The sequence below is a fragment of the Fusarium flagelliforme genome (genome assembly GCF_020744385.1).
Source record: "Fusarium flagelliforme strain FIESC 12 MPI-CAGE-AA-0113 chromosome Unknown B0J16scaffold_5, whole genome shotgun sequence".
Taxonomy (NCBI): domain Eukaryota; kingdom Fungi; phylum Ascomycota; class Sordariomycetes; order Hypocreales; family Nectriaceae; genus Fusarium; species Fusarium flagelliforme.
The window spans coordinates 3,796,154-3,810,307 of record NW_025763507.1 but is presented as its reverse complement, the minus strand read 5'-3'; the positions used below and the strand labels follow the sequence as shown (position 1 = coordinate 3,810,307).

The 14,154-nt window shown below is 46.9% G+C and overlaps 6 protein-coding genes across 6 annotated transcripts; 5 read left to right on the top strand and 1 right to left on the bottom strand.

The window, feature by feature from the left end:
* Positions 1 to 26: 26 nt before the first annotated feature.
* Positions 27 to 3,076, top strand: B0J16DRAFT_374016 (heterokaryon incompatibility protein-domain-containing protein; the record flags this gene model as incomplete). The annotated part of the gene is made up of 2 exons (XM_046130571.1): positions 27 to 311; positions 368 to 3,076. 2 exons carry the CDS (start codon positions 27 to 29, stop codon positions 3,074 to 3,076), a joined length of 2,994 nt encoding a protein of 997 aa, XP_045982023.1.
* A 2,082-nt stretch (positions 3,077 to 5,158) lies between these two features.
* Positions 5,159 to 5,854, top strand: B0J16DRAFT_322330 (Phophatidylserine decarboxylase-domain-containing protein; the record flags this gene model as incomplete). Its single annotated transcript, XM_046125695.1, has 1 exon — positions 5,159 to 5,854. One exon carries the CDS (start codon positions 5,159 to 5,161, stop codon positions 5,852 to 5,854), a length of 696 nt encoding a protein of 231 aa, XP_045982022.1.
* Positions 5,855 to 6,676: 822 nt separating this feature from the next.
* Positions 6,677 to 7,021, top strand: B0J16DRAFT_386663 (uncharacterized protein; the record flags this gene model as incomplete). The annotated part of the gene is made up of 1 exon (XM_046131589.1): positions 6,677 to 7,021. The coding sequence occupies one exon, from the start codon at positions 6,677 to 6,679 to the stop codon at positions 7,019 to 7,021; it is 345 nt and encodes a 114-aa protein (XP_045982021.1).
* Positions 7,022 to 7,704: 683 nt separating this feature from the next.
* B0J16DRAFT_165252 (S-adenosyl-L-methionine-dependent methyltransferase) lies at positions 7,705 to 9,052 on the top strand (the record flags this gene model as incomplete). The annotated part of the gene is made up of 7 exons (XM_046122300.1): positions 7,705 to 7,818; positions 7,868 to 8,000; positions 8,053 to 8,094; positions 8,147 to 8,301; positions 8,355 to 8,392; positions 8,444 to 8,581; positions 8,629 to 9,052. The coding sequence occupies exons 1-7, from the start codon at positions 7,774 to 7,776 to the stop codon at positions 9,050 to 9,052; spliced, it is 975 nt and encodes a 324-aa protein (XP_045982020.1). The 5' UTR covers positions 7,705 to 7,773.
* A 589-nt stretch (positions 9,053 to 9,641) lies between these two features.
* On the top strand, positions 9,642 to 11,205 carry B0J16DRAFT_290217 (uncharacterized protein). The gene is made up of 3 exons (XM_046124241.1): positions 9,642 to 10,511; positions 10,559 to 10,864; positions 10,916 to 11,205. The coding sequence occupies exons 1-3, from the start codon at positions 9,690 to 9,692 to the stop codon at positions 11,030 to 11,032; spliced, it is 1,245 nt and encodes a 414-aa protein (XP_045982019.1). The 5' UTR covers positions 9,642 to 9,689; the 3' UTR covers positions 11,033 to 11,205.
* A 362-nt stretch (positions 11,206 to 11,567) lies between these two features.
* On the bottom strand, positions 11,568 to 13,725 carry B0J16DRAFT_416630 (uncharacterized protein). The gene is made up of 2 exons (XM_046133611.1): positions 12,956 to 13,725; positions 11,568 to 12,900 (listed from the first exon to the last, which is right to left on the bottom strand). The coding sequence occupies exons 1-2, from the start codon at positions 13,629 to 13,631 to the stop codon at positions 11,588 to 11,590; spliced, it is 1,989 nt and encodes a 662-aa protein (XP_045982018.1). The 5' UTR covers positions 13,632 to 13,725; the 3' UTR covers positions 11,568 to 11,587.
* Between the last annotated feature and the right edge of the window lie 429 nt (positions 13,726 to 14,154).

Genomic DNA, 14,154 nt, shown 5'->3' with positions numbered 1-14,154 from the left:
AGAGTCATTATTCCCATGCAACCAAAATGCCGTACGGACGTCGTTTGTATGGCCTCGAGACGCGCCTCGCTCTGATCCGTGAAGGCAAATGGCAAGACCCTATCTCTTGCAGCTTCGAGTACGAGTCCTTCGAAGTTGAGAACAATGCCAACCGCTCTTATTCGGCGCTTTCATACGTTTGGGGAAACTCCAAAGCCAAAGAGACCATTCAGATTGATGGGCATGACCATAAGATCAGCGTAAACCTCGCATGTGCAATTCGACATCTGAGAGATGAGAGGCAACTCGTACTAATTTGGATCGATGCCATAGTAAGCTTTTCCTCCATTCCTTCGAGAGGCTGAAGACTAAATGCCTTTCCTTGTAGTGCATTAATCAGAACGATATCGACGAAAGAAGTTCTCAAGTTTCAATGATGCAGGATATCTATGCTCGCGCACTACGTGTGATCGTGTTCCTAGGCGATGGTTCGTACTTTCGAATCCCTCAAGACTATGCAAAATCTCCACCGCCTGCCCCCGTAACCTTCTCATCCTCTGCTCAAGATGGACCTCTGATCACCCATTTTCATAATAACTGGGAGAAGTTGTGCAGGCGTCCTGAATGGTACTCATTTTGCACAATCTGCGTTCTCCGACTTCTTGAAGACGTTGATGGCTACAGAGACACGATCGAATGTATTGCGAACGGGAAGGCTTCTTCCAAGTTGAGACTCTTTGAGCTTGTCCGACAGTTCATGAATAGCCAATGGTGGCAGCGCGTTTGGGTTGTTCAAGAGACTACTGTTTCATCGGAAGTTGTGATTCAGTATGGCAACGTCTCGATTCCCTGGACCATACTCGCAGGCTCAGCTCACGCCTGTGAGAACTTAGGATGGGGTCGTCATGATCTGGGATTTGAGGACTTTATGAGCATCGAAAGAGAGTATGCCAAAGTCCTGCCAGTGTTTGCAAGACAAGTCTTCGAGATTGAAGGGCTGCGAAAGGAGTGGAAGGACCAACATGGCACCGGGTTGCTATCTCTTCTGCAGGATTTCTCTGGTCGTAAAGCCACCGATGACCGCGACAAAGTGTTTGCGCTACTCGGTCTCGCGAGCGATATCAACACCATCGAGCCAGATTATTCCCTAAGTACAGTCCAGGTCTACCGACGCACTGTTCTCCATCTCATCAAATCTAGCAGTTCCTTGTCAGCACTTTCTGGCGATATGAAACGGAAGAATAGCGGTGGTGTTCCAACCTGGATCCCTGATTGGAGTGTTGCAATTGAAGAGCCAGATCGCCGCCGCATGCAGGTTGAGGCAACATGGAATATTCGTCCACGATGGCGAATTGAATTAGTCGACCGCGAGCAGAAATACTGGGAACTTGTTGCAAGGAACATGGACAAACTCAAAGAGGAAATCGAGGCAGGGAAGAGAAGACGGCTACCACAGGACATCGTGGACGGCCTATCTCACTATGCGAAGATATTGAACACAAGGGTTTACGGCACAGAGTGGAAGGATGACGAAGATATCGACATTCTACAGCAAGAGGCAATCCGCCTCTGCAAAGCAATGTACAGGGAGTTCGAACAGGATCGCCCAAAGTTTTGGTCGTCAACACCAATACGTCAATTTATCGACGCACATCTATCTTTGCCACATATTCCATCCTCCGGAGAGTGGTATCGGCTAGACATCGTCAGACTGTGTGCCAAAATATATTGCACAAGGACGCTTGACCTATGGTTTGGAAAGGTCCAACAGATCGAAAAACAAGAATACAACACGAATCATATATTTTCACTCTTATCAGAAACAGAGAAAAAGGATATTATTTGGGACCACAACTGGTATTTTCATGCTGATGATATCATACGAAATAATTGGACTTGGGACGAATATGCGCGAAAGACGTTTCCGACACTGGTACAGTTTATCGGAGACAGACTTTTAGCCAAAGAGTCGAATGTGGAAGAAGCAAGAAGACGAGAGTTCCTGATATCAGAAGCGACAAGTTCCCTGGAGAGGGCAAGTATCTTCACAGATTCCATGACCTTCAGTGGAGCGTCTGTCGACACAGAGCAGCTGGAGATACTTTCTGGTTTAATCCATTTAGCCTCAGAAGTTCTGAACGTCGGTACTCGCTCAAATACTCTACTGGCGGTAGACCTTGCCAAATGGGCTTGCAGAGGCCTCATCAGCTTGCATAGCAACAACTTTAACGAGTCCGACGATGAATACATTGACCCATTCTCAACATCCATCGTCTTCGTTGGATCGGCGACATGGATGCGCTGGCTTAGGGATAATGGGCCTCAAAAGTTCGACTTCGATCATGAGCAGTTCTTGGAGTCAAGGAGACTAAAGCAACATGAGGCTCTTGGTGAAAGCGAAAGCATCTTGCATATAAGCTCGACAATCCTTGCTACGGTGTCATATTGTAGTAAGAAGTTAATTACCTGGGTTGATTCGGCCTCAGGCATATACACTATAAGTCAGTGGGCTCTATATGCGCTGCAAAGTCAACGTAGAGATTCTATGTTGCCTTTCGCTATAACACTCGTTGGTGGACTATATGAGGAATCACCGGGGGGATTCAGAAAGATTCGTCGAACCGACGGTACCCTGGTGCTCCAATGGTTTGTAAATTCTTTGTTACCTCAGCTCTGCAATGCGGAACCAACTATCAAGCGCCTTTTTCGGAAATTCATCGCAGACTGTCGTTCTGAGGGGAATATTGGATTGGATACCGAGAAATCATTTGTCGTGGAGATGAGGCTTGCTACTGAGGGGAGAGTGTTCTTCAGAACAAGGAAGGATGGAATGGGTCTTGGGCCCGGATCCATGATGCCAGGGGACGAAGTTCGTATCTTGCCAGGTGGAAATAGGCCTTTTGTATTGCGACGGAAGAAATTAACTGACCGCAGCTCAGAGGTCGAGTATGAAGTTATAGGAGATTGTTACATGCTGACGGACCATTGGGGGAATGATCAGGGCCGGGATGATTCACTACAGGGTTGTCTTCCCGTGGAGATCTTGGGTGGACTCCTTTCCAAGAGCTTTACTTCCGATGATATTACATTATGTTAATGTATTACCGATAGGTCGCTAGCTTTGAGGATATAGTGTAAACTGTCGTTTCACAGTGAGCTTTGTGGCTATCGTAAGAGCAAGGTATGATCTGTTCTGTATGACGTAGCCTGAGGTATCCAACTGAAAAGTGCTCGTCTGACAAGTCTACAGAGCCAGATGACTACACGCCGCAGGGGTTGCCCTGTAGCAATGAAACACCTCACACCCGCCTGACAATTCCCGGCAGGCTACTCATGATCGTGACGTTGTAGTTGCCTCCGGTCGAACGGGAACTTAGACAAAGCCGAAACTTTGTATAAGGGACGCAGGGACAAAACAATACTCCGATGTTATATAGTCCGTCACGGAGTACGGCAACGGGATCCGTTAGATATAGTGGAAGCCTTCTAAGCGACGTGTGAGAAATCTCAGCAAATGCTACCGTAGTACTGCTAATGCTTCCAGAATACAACGCTGCTCTTGTTGGCTGAACCGTACCTGCAACCTCGTGGCTGAGGGAATTTCCACCACCAGCACCTCTGTAGGCTCATTCCCGATCGTAGGGTCAAACTACACAGAGTTTTTATGGCCGCGAGTATTTGTAGAAACTGTGGCAACAAGTACTCTGAACAGACAGAAGCATGCAATCACAGCTTAACGGAATGGATACCCAGCCACGACCAGTCACCTGAATCCATCTCATTGCAGGACTATCTCCCTTCTTATTCCCCGTATCCTATCCAATGGCTACATTCCGCCATGTAAGAAAAAACTGTCGATTTGTGCGGAACTCAACGCCTGGGCGGAAGTTGGCGATGGAGTCGTCGGCGACCTCCACAGCCGCAGTGGAGAGCGCAATCTCAACCCCCTGCGATCTGAGAGGCGCTCTTGATGGCGCGATGTAACACAGGTCAAATCCTTCTGCCATGAAACCCAGCACCCCGACTGGCCATGCTGCGTAGGCCAAGCTCAAGATCGCCTCACCGCTTCGCTAAGCGGGAAATGAGGCTCTACAGAATTGTTTTGTGCGCCCAATAGGGTTAGCAAGACCTCTTGCCGCCTTCGTGACAGTCTCTCGGGTCAGAGTAGTCCGAGGGTGATCTACACGAGTTGCCATTTAGCTAAGGTTGCATCCAGGAACCGGTGCCAAGACCTACGATGACATATCCTCGAATATGACTTGTTGTTGAAGTTTCTCTGTATATCCTTGACAAGCTGAACCCAGCAATCACGTTGAGCTTGACCGGTCCACATGGCCCGGGCCGAGACGCAGCCGTTAGGGCAATCATCCAATCAACCTGGAATGTAACGCCAAGAGATCGAGGTCCGTTGAACTATGTCAGGTGTCTGCATCCGGCGTAGAGTGGTTGAACGAGATAACCCACTTTGTTGGCGATATCTTCATCTTAATATGGCAAGCTCAGTAAGCGACGCAAGCGAAGCAACGAAGCGGATGGATCCAGTGACTTTGCGGTACAAACTATTAGCTAAAATAAAAGAGGCCGCCTTAGTTCTCACAGAAGGATCTGGGTACTGGGGAAGTATAGGCTCGATCGGGCCTGGTCTCATATTATATCGACCATAACATCTCACTGTGAGATTGACCATGCAAACTACTGTACACCAGACCCCCATCCCCATGTCTAGCTGAGGCTAACGACCCCCAACCTGCAAAGATGTTTATCGGTTATCCCCAGAGCACCCAAGTCTTCTGATGATAGGTTGAGCCTCATCACCTCGATGGGGTTACAGTATTCGCCATCTGCTCACCGGCCGGATTTCTGAGTTTCCGAACAGTCGCACATCGATCGCTTGCAGATTGCATCAAATTTGAGGCCCACGACGTCGGGTATGAACAGCTAGATATGGCAATGTGGAATTTGGATTGTTGAGAGAGTCCTATGTCTCGGAATATCGGTGCGGTATCCTACGCCTACAGCTGATGATGCTGTTGGTGATCGTCCGGGGTGTTTCCAGAAATCTTCATTGTCAGATAAGCATATAAAGTCGAGTAGATGGAAGCTATCTTAAGATTCATCATCATTCACTCAATTAGCTGTATCAACAGTTTCCAACCTCTGTGCACTTGTCTGTTGCACTATGGACGTGGCAAGACATCCGGCAGCAAGCCGTCAGCCTACATCAACTCATAAACCGATTAGCAAATGGCTCCCATCACAACGTCCCGGCATCCAACAATGGCTAGCTTGCAAACTCTGCGAAGCAAGAGAACGCACCGACTTGTCCCTTGACTCAAGCCTTGTTGCGTTCAAAGAAATAGTCAACAGTGATCCATCGTGGGAAACCCTCTCCAACGACATGTTTACCCAATGGTCCAAGAACTACAACACAGGCGCAGAAGCGGCCTTGGAAAGCTTCGAAGACTTTTTGGAAGTCCTCAATATCATTATTCAATCACCGTCTTCGTTCTTCGATCGACATGGTCCTCCGGCGGCTATGTGGATGATTGCCTTTCCCATCAACGCTGTGCTGGACTGGCCTATGGGCACACTGGCAGGCTATGAGTTTTGGCTTATACCAGCCATAAATGCCTCGTTCAGAAATGTGCTCAACACGTGGACTTGTTTCTTAAGATCATCGGCTTCCCAGGCTGGTTTGAAGAACTGGCTGTATCAAGATACACTCGGCATGATTGCACAGGTAGCAAATGGTGGCCATACTGGCTCGCCCTTCCATCAGATATTTGTGTGTGATCCGACTGCACCATATTATGGCTTTGGCACATGGGATGGCTTCTTTAGGAAACCTGGTAATGGTTTGCATCCCGGTTTATGAGGGCTTGGTCTTGTCTATTCAGAGCTCTTCGAAATGCAATTCCTGGAGTTTTACATGATAACAACACAACGATAAACGGCTCGGTCTTGTAAATAATGGAGCCAGAAAATGACAACAGTGCTTATCGCCATGTGGGTGGAGCAAGACAGCATGCATGTAATGTTTGAGACATCCGGATTAAGTAATTATCGGTACGTCAGCATTAAACTATTCTCCATCTGGTAGATTTAAAGAAACGCTATAACCTTCTGGGTTATTTTTCTCTCATAGGATTTCCAATCAATAGGCTGTTCCGCATCCTTAAAGAGCAACTATTTGAGCGAGTCCAACGAAGGACGGCTTCACCTTTGGGTGGGCCTTCTATCATAGAACAAGTTTCAACCTAGAGTACAGAAATTGCTACCATTTGGTTTGCTAGGGTAATGATTAAGATTCATACGATCTCGGGCTCTGTTTGCCCAAATAGACATTTCTTTCAATGTTAAAAAACTTACACGACCAGATAAGGTTTTCGGTGATATTTACACTTTGCACGGGGCATCATTACTCCTTTGCCCACACATGACCTTTTTTTCTTTTTTGCCCTGCCCTATACATAAGGTTTGGGAATAGCAAAAATGCCCTTCTTTCCTTGCTTCGATCCGGCCTTTTTGTTCCTCTTCCTTCCACCCACATCAACAAGACCACAACCAGGCCTCCTCAACAAGGTCAGTAAGTGCCCCGGGATAGCTGAAAGCAGAGACCTGACAAACACACAGCATCTTTCATCCTTTGTGGTAAAAAACAATTAGTTACCTATCTACCGCAATCTTCACCCTCAATATGCGTTTTGACATCCTTGCGGTCTTTGCAGCGCTCGCCATAAATGCATCTGCTGACCGTATGGAGGTGTTTACCAAATGCGGCGCCTGCAGTTGTGACGCTAACAGCGCTTTCTTTTATACCGACTACGGTGCCTACAAGATCAATGCCCAAAAAGGTTGCAGAGGTACCTCGGTGCCAGGCATGGTCAAGTTCTGCGTGGATTGGGACGAGAGACGTGCCCATTTTAAGTTCTCTGGACAGTCGAAGCGCTGCCTGACCCAGGATTCACAGAATGCCTATGGATGCTCTGCAGTCCAGTGCTACAAAACCATCTGGAGAGAGATTCCCTGCCACTGGCGCTAGGCATCGAAGAGACTTGGAATCTTGGTGAGGGATCGAGGAACGGTTCATGTAAATAACTGCAGCTGCAACAACATTCATTCGAAACCAGAACCAGTTTGTACTCCTCTCTACCGACTCTATAAGGACCTGTTTGTACCAATGATCATCAGTGACGCGTCTTGTTCCTGGCGCTACAGCTCAACAAGAATCATATCATTATGAATGGACTAGCGAGTGTTACCCTTGTCGGTCCGACGGTCCGAGGTGGACCACTGGTCAATTTGTACTGGATCGGAATCTTTCCCCCGCACAAACGGCCCTTGTTCATCAATCGTCCTGGAATGCCCACAGACACCAGTTGCAGGGATGGCGAGTGCTTCGAGTGTTCGAGAAATGCTTAGTCCTTGTCCAGAAGGATTTAAACTACCGAACCTACAGGAACACCATTCTTTTGGGAATCGATGTTGCTCATATATCAGATAGACACAAACAGGTCCTTACGCTGTAAGATGATTTATGACGATATGCACGATCCTTGTGATCTGTGACAAGTCAGTTGTATGTTGGTTCGACAAACATCATGTGATGTTTACTTGTTGGTCGAAACCCATGCAACACCTCAGTTGAGATGAGAGACAACAATGCGGCTCCTCACAAACATAATTGGCCCTTGAAAGTGCCGCTGCGGTATTTAAACTTGATGGCCCTAATCGACCGTTCCGTGGCTTTTTCGATGCTACATCATCTAAAAACAAAAACCACTAGTCGACAAAATGACAACCCAGGGCGAGGACTTTATTGTGGCGCCTGATGAGAATGTTGTAACCTTTATCTCTGGTTTGTAGATATCCGCTGATAACGTCGCAGCTCCAAGATGATCGAGACTCATCGATTGGTGATGATTCATCCGTTGCGATTTCCTCGACAGCAAGTCTGAGCAGCTCGATTCTTGACTTTCGTCAGGAGAATGGACGGACATACCATGGGTACAAGGAGGGAAGTGAGTTACACTTTGGCTCATGCTGTCCCGTGTTACTGATCCATCATTCAAGAATATTTCCTTCCCAATGACGAGCGTGAAAATGACAGACTGGGTAAGTTAGATCCAAGTTCGTGAGATATTGGCTGGTACTAAAGGTTTCCTAGACCTACAGCATAATCTATTCCTTCTCACCTTTGATAACAAACTTGGTCTTTGCCCACCAAACCTCCCCGAGACTAAGGTCAAGCGTGTCCTGGATGTCGGCACTGGTACGGGAATATGGGCCATCGATTTTGGTGATGAGCACCCCGAAGCTGAGGTATGATCTGCAGGACATCATGTGAGGTAAAAGGTCCAAGCTGATCTATTCAGGTTATCGGTGTCGATCTGTCTCCGATCCAACCAAGCTTGTCAGTCCAAAGTATCAAACGCTGCTCGTGTATATGCTGATGATCTTTTAGTGTTCCGCCCAACGTTCGGTTCATTATAGACGATATCCACGAGGACTGGGACTTCACCGAACCCTTCGATTATGTCCATAGCAGGATGATGAACTTTAGTATCCCAGACTGGCCCGTCTATCTGAAGAAGATCTACGAGTATGCTCACACAGCGCTCTTTCACTCCCATAAACTGATCATTCCAGTAATCTAACGCCCGGAGGTTGGGTCGAGATCCAAGAAATTGACGTCATGGCCCGATCCGACGATGGTACCCTCAAACCAGACAGCGCTATCACGAAGTGGTGCAAGCTTCTCGACGAAGCATCCGTCAAGCTTCAACAGCCCTACAAAAGCCTGCATCTCTTCAAAGATATCCTTTCTGAAGCAGGTTTCACCGAGATCGTAGATATGCGTTTCAAGTGGCCGATCAATCACTGGCCAAAGGACAAGAAATACAAAGAGTTAGGAGTTTGGCATCATGAGAATGCTGCTAGCGCACTGGAATCCGTCACTATGGCTCCGATTACAAGGGCTTTTGAGTGGACTGTTGATGAAGTCCAGGTTCTGCTTGCCAGTGTGAGGAAGGAATTGAATGATCCCAAGATACATGGATATTGGCCCATGTGAGTACATTGTGAAATTCATGGTATACGCGACTAACATGTTGGCAGTTGTTCGGTCTACGGGAGGAAACCTCTCGCTTGATGGAAATGATAATTTGCACCGCAACCTAGATCAGTCTCAGGGAGGTGTTGATGCAAGACTGACCCAAGAAAAACTAGCATCCATCATAAGCAAGGCAAGGGAATATCGATGGAAGTTGCTGGAAGTGCTTGCCGTCTTTGTATTCATCCACCCAGATTACACCAAAGACAAGTTCCATAGCATATTAGAAGAGAGATCCTACCTCAGTACAGTTCTGCCGTCCGCTGAAAGTTTCACTGACATGGTCCGTGATGCTACATGTTTACATCCAGGGTAGGGATTATCTCAGCGCCGCGCCCACCAAGCTCGGGGTATTCTCTTAGACCGAATTTACCGAACCCGATTCCAGACAACCAACACAAACTATTGGCTATTGAATCCGAGACATACCAACTCCGACACCGGCTTCGGGGTGAAGTTAGATTCCGCGGAAGATCCGCGCGTACCGCAAGCCATTTAAATTGCACGATCTGATCTTATCTGATCCTTTTTATCTCATGCATCCCGTCGTAGTTGATCATTTTCAGTTAATTTACTCCACCTCTTCTCCTTCATCAAAATGAATTTGAGGGACCTGGACCTGTACTTCGAAATCGTCAAAACCGTTCTTTCTTTCATTACTCGTCTAACGGTACAGAAAGGGCAGGCGATTGTTCATCGTCACATCTACCGCCTAACATCTGTTCCGCACAATGTCATTGTTGTCGGAGGCTCTTTCGCAGGTGCACTTCTAGCCCAACGACTCACCCACACGCTTCCCTCGAGTTACCGGGTCATCCTCATCGAAAAGCACTCTCACTTCAATCATGCCTTCGGCTTTCCCCGCAACGCGGTATTCTCCGGACGAGAGCACCACGCGTTCATTTCGTATGAGAATCTTGCCAAAGGAGCACCCGATGGTATCTTTCAGCAGGTCCGTGACGAGGTTACTGACGTAACTGAGTCACATGTCAACACCGCCGGCGGTGCCTCATTGCCTTATGACTATCTCATTATCGCGACAGGCGCAGCCCAGCCACCACCAGGACGTCTGTTTGCCAGAACCAAAGAGGATGGGATCGAAGAGCTGAAAGGATTTCAACAACGTATCGGTAAGGCTGATAGAGTTGCAGTCATTGGAGGAGGAGCTGTCGGTGTTGAACTGGTCACTGAGATTAGAGAGAAGTACCCTGAGAAAAAGGTTACGCTCATTCACTCCAGACAGCACTTACTGCCTAGATTTGGCCCGAGGCTACATGATCACGTTTTAAAGACTCTTGAAAAACATGACATTGAGGTCCTTTTGGGCGAAAGACCGGCTTATCCCAGCGATGCTGGTCAACATGTGCAGGAGACCAACCTCCCACTCGCCAGTGGGGAGATAAGAACCTGGGACCTGGTGGTACGTCAACATGAAAATATCTCAAACATAACTGACACCTTGAACAGATTCCTTGCACAGGCCTCCGTCCACGATCGGAACTTCTAGCCGAATATTCCCCGAAGAGCATCGCGACGAACGGCGAAATCCTCGTCGGACCAACTCTCCAAGTTAAACATTTACCCTCTTCCAGGAAGAACATATTTGCTCTTGGCGACGTGGCACAGTCTGGGGGTCCGAAGCAAGCTCGAGCCGGTCTCATGCAAGCTGAGATTGTCATCACGAACCTCCTTCAGTTAATGAAAGGTGGCTCAGCGAAGAAGAAATACGTTCCTCACTTCTTTGAGAACACACTCAATTTGACGTTGGGAAAAGTGAGTCCATTCTCCCTCTGTTGTATGTTGTATCGTGGTTGACATTGGTAGGAATATGCTGTGATGTGGATGCAGAAGGGCGATTATGAATGGATCAAGGAGACCAAGGGTCCAGATGAAGACCTTAATGCGAAGCAAACAAGATGGCAGCTGAATGCCAAGATGTAAGAGGGTGCCACGAGAGTTGTCCTGATACAGAGGGATAACTGGATAAATTGCGCTTTTCATTTGTTGCGTGTAGTGTAGCTGGGCAAATCGAGCGAGACAAGTGTTGTAGCACGTGTAAAGCCGTCCGGATTAGGCCAGAAGACCGACTCGCCTGTTTTAAATTAATATAAACTCCTTTATAATTATTAAAGGTCGTGAAGTTTATATTATTAGAGTTTATTGCCTTTAAGCTGACGTATATAAACTAATAATACCTGATATAATTAGTAAATTTACTTTATTAGAGAACTATAAATAGACTTACGTAATATATTATACTTAATAAAATACTATTATAAGTTCTAGTACTAATTTTAATCTTACTTTAGTTAATCTTTAATATAATATTAACTAATATATAATTTATATAAATCTATTAAGTAGATATCAAGTTAAAAATAAGAGAAACTCCTATTTATTACAACCTAGTACTTAAAATCCTATTACCTCTCACTAGCTACAGCGTTACAGTCTTATTTTAATTAAGCATTTAAGCCCTTCCTGCTCCTGAAACTTCTAAAACGATCCAGTAGTAACGGACCCTCCCCCGTTCAAATCTAGGCGCACAAAAGACATGTCTGCAACAGAACCAGCCGTATTAAACGCATACTCAAGAGCCCTATTCTCATCGCGATTCTGACCCCCAATGGTTGCGGAACTCCCTCGTTGAGTAGTTTTGTAGTACTCAAATAGAGCGATACCAGGGTCGTTCTCATAAAATGTAGCAGTGAACTGATTTGACTGCGCGCCTAACATTGAGAGCGTTTTAACACACCAATTAATGGTTATGGTGCGCTCTCCATCGTTACCACGGACTTCGTATTCAATTCGGTCTTGTCCATCGCCGAGAATGGCCAGGTCATCCCAGTAGGGAAGGATAGCGATGGAACCTATGTTCTCAGAGGGCAGTTGTTCATTAAAGTACGTGTTAGCCCCCGTGGCATCATTCACATTGATGAAGCCATTAATGCTGACATAAATAGTACTTCCAGAACCTCCAAAAGCAGAGATCGCAAACGGCAAATCGACTTGCATATTGGCGTCGTCGCGAGTATCAGTTCCAAAGATTGGGGTTGGTGCTGCCAGGATACGGCTACAGGCTCCGGGGGGGACTGCAGTAGTCTCCTCTGCCGTAGTAGTGGTAGTCTCCTCTGCTGTGGTAGTAGTCTCCTCTGCCGTGGTGGTCGTAGTTTCGGCGTCAGAGGTAGTAAATGCGTCTGTAGTAGTTACGCTTATTTCCGAAGTGGTTTCAGTAGTACTCAGGATGTTTGAGGTGGCTTCTGCAGTACTACTCTCAATAACTGAAGTAGTTTCCTCGATAATTGGAGTGGTTTCCTCAACAATCGAAGTAGTGTCTGTGGTACTGTCGATGACTGAGGTAGTTTCCTCAGCAATTGAGGTGATTTCTGTCGCAATCTCAACGTCTGTGCTTAAATCGAATGTTGTAGGAATGGAGTTCGAGATAGGAAAAGAAAATGCTGCCGTTGTTTCGGCAGAGGTCTCGAAAGTGATAAAGGAAATTCTTGTCGACTGTGTCGCTGGCACTGGAAAGTTCATAGTTGTTGCTGATGTGTTTGTGAAGCGGAATGAATTTGTGGGTAGACGCTGTGTTTGGGGAACTTCCGTTGAGAAAGGTGGGATAAACTCTGACGGGACTGTCACAGAGGACGGTTCACCTGGGAAGGTCATCTGAGAAGGAAAGCTCGATCTCGTAACTGATGCGTCGATCAATGATGTTTCGACCGGCACCATAGGTTCGCTGATAGAGGAAGAAGCAAGGTTTATAGCAGTGCTACTGGATGGCGTATTTTGATCACTGCAGTCTTGGACTGTAGTGAAGTATCTGTTAGTCATTATGCACATCCCCGCTGTACTTATACTTACAATCGACAACAGTAAGTCTGACTGATGTGCAACCCGGCGGTGAGGATGTAAAAGTTACATAAACCTCTCCACTATCTGGAACTTGGCAAAAGCCCGCTTCTCCATTTGGTAACAGTGAGCTTGAAAACCGGATGAAGCCACTGCTATCGACAGAGAAAGTAGTCGTGATAGCTCTTCGGGGGACCCTTCCAGGCTGGCCGATCAAACTCTTAAAATCTTCGCCATTGTAGTAGATCGAGAAGCCACCGTAGATAAGGCTGCCGTCTTGGAGATCGAACTGAGCCGCCTCTAGACAGATGCCAGAGTCGCTGCCAACAAAACCTCCGAGCGCTCTTCTTTCGAGTCGTTGATCCCGCTTGTTGTCTCGAGAGATTGGGTCGACGCGGAGGATGATATCCAGGAGGGCAGGTCCAGGCTCTGTAGGCTCAGGTATAGGTTCAGAGGCTGTTGTCTGTAACTCAGGTTGAATTGACGTTGTGACAAGCACATTTTCTGATGAAAATGACTTAGAGATCTCCCCAGAGGCAGATTCAGAACTCGCTGTACTGATAGGGACAAGATAAGTTGATAAATACGTTACACAGTATGTTTCGGGCTGTACCCTCATGTCTTGGTGTGCGCAAACAGAACCAAGAAGACCTGCAAAAAGTAGGGGAAACAGCCTGCTCGAAGCCATGATTCAGAGATAGGATGGAAGGACTTGGCAAACGTCCTCTAAGCAGGAGCTGTAAGTTGGTATTTAATGCCATTTGGACTGGTAGTAACTTAAGTTACTATCCAAGGGGCAATGTTTTAGTTATAGACGTGGCTGCCTCCTCTTGTAGAAGCATTCTTAACTGAAAGCTTGCAAAACGCCAATTGCTTTTGAAAATATCATATCGTCTATCCATATCCTCTGACACGTGGCGTAGCAAGTTTGCTATCATGAGCTGATTTATGAAACATCATAAGATGAGCCTGGAATGTGTAAGGTCTGGATGGTAGGGCTTATCACTCCCTTGGCACGATTGTCCAATGAAAACATTCGCATGTTGCCCCTTGCTTAGGAACGGTTCTTAAGGGAGGGGGGTCAAAGCGGTAATGCTAACCAATAAGACATGGGCGCCACAAGCTGAATAATGGAAAGACAGGGCTGAATGCTGTGGATTTTCTAAGGAATGAATGATCCAAGGGCCAACAAACTGTCCCACGACCCAGGT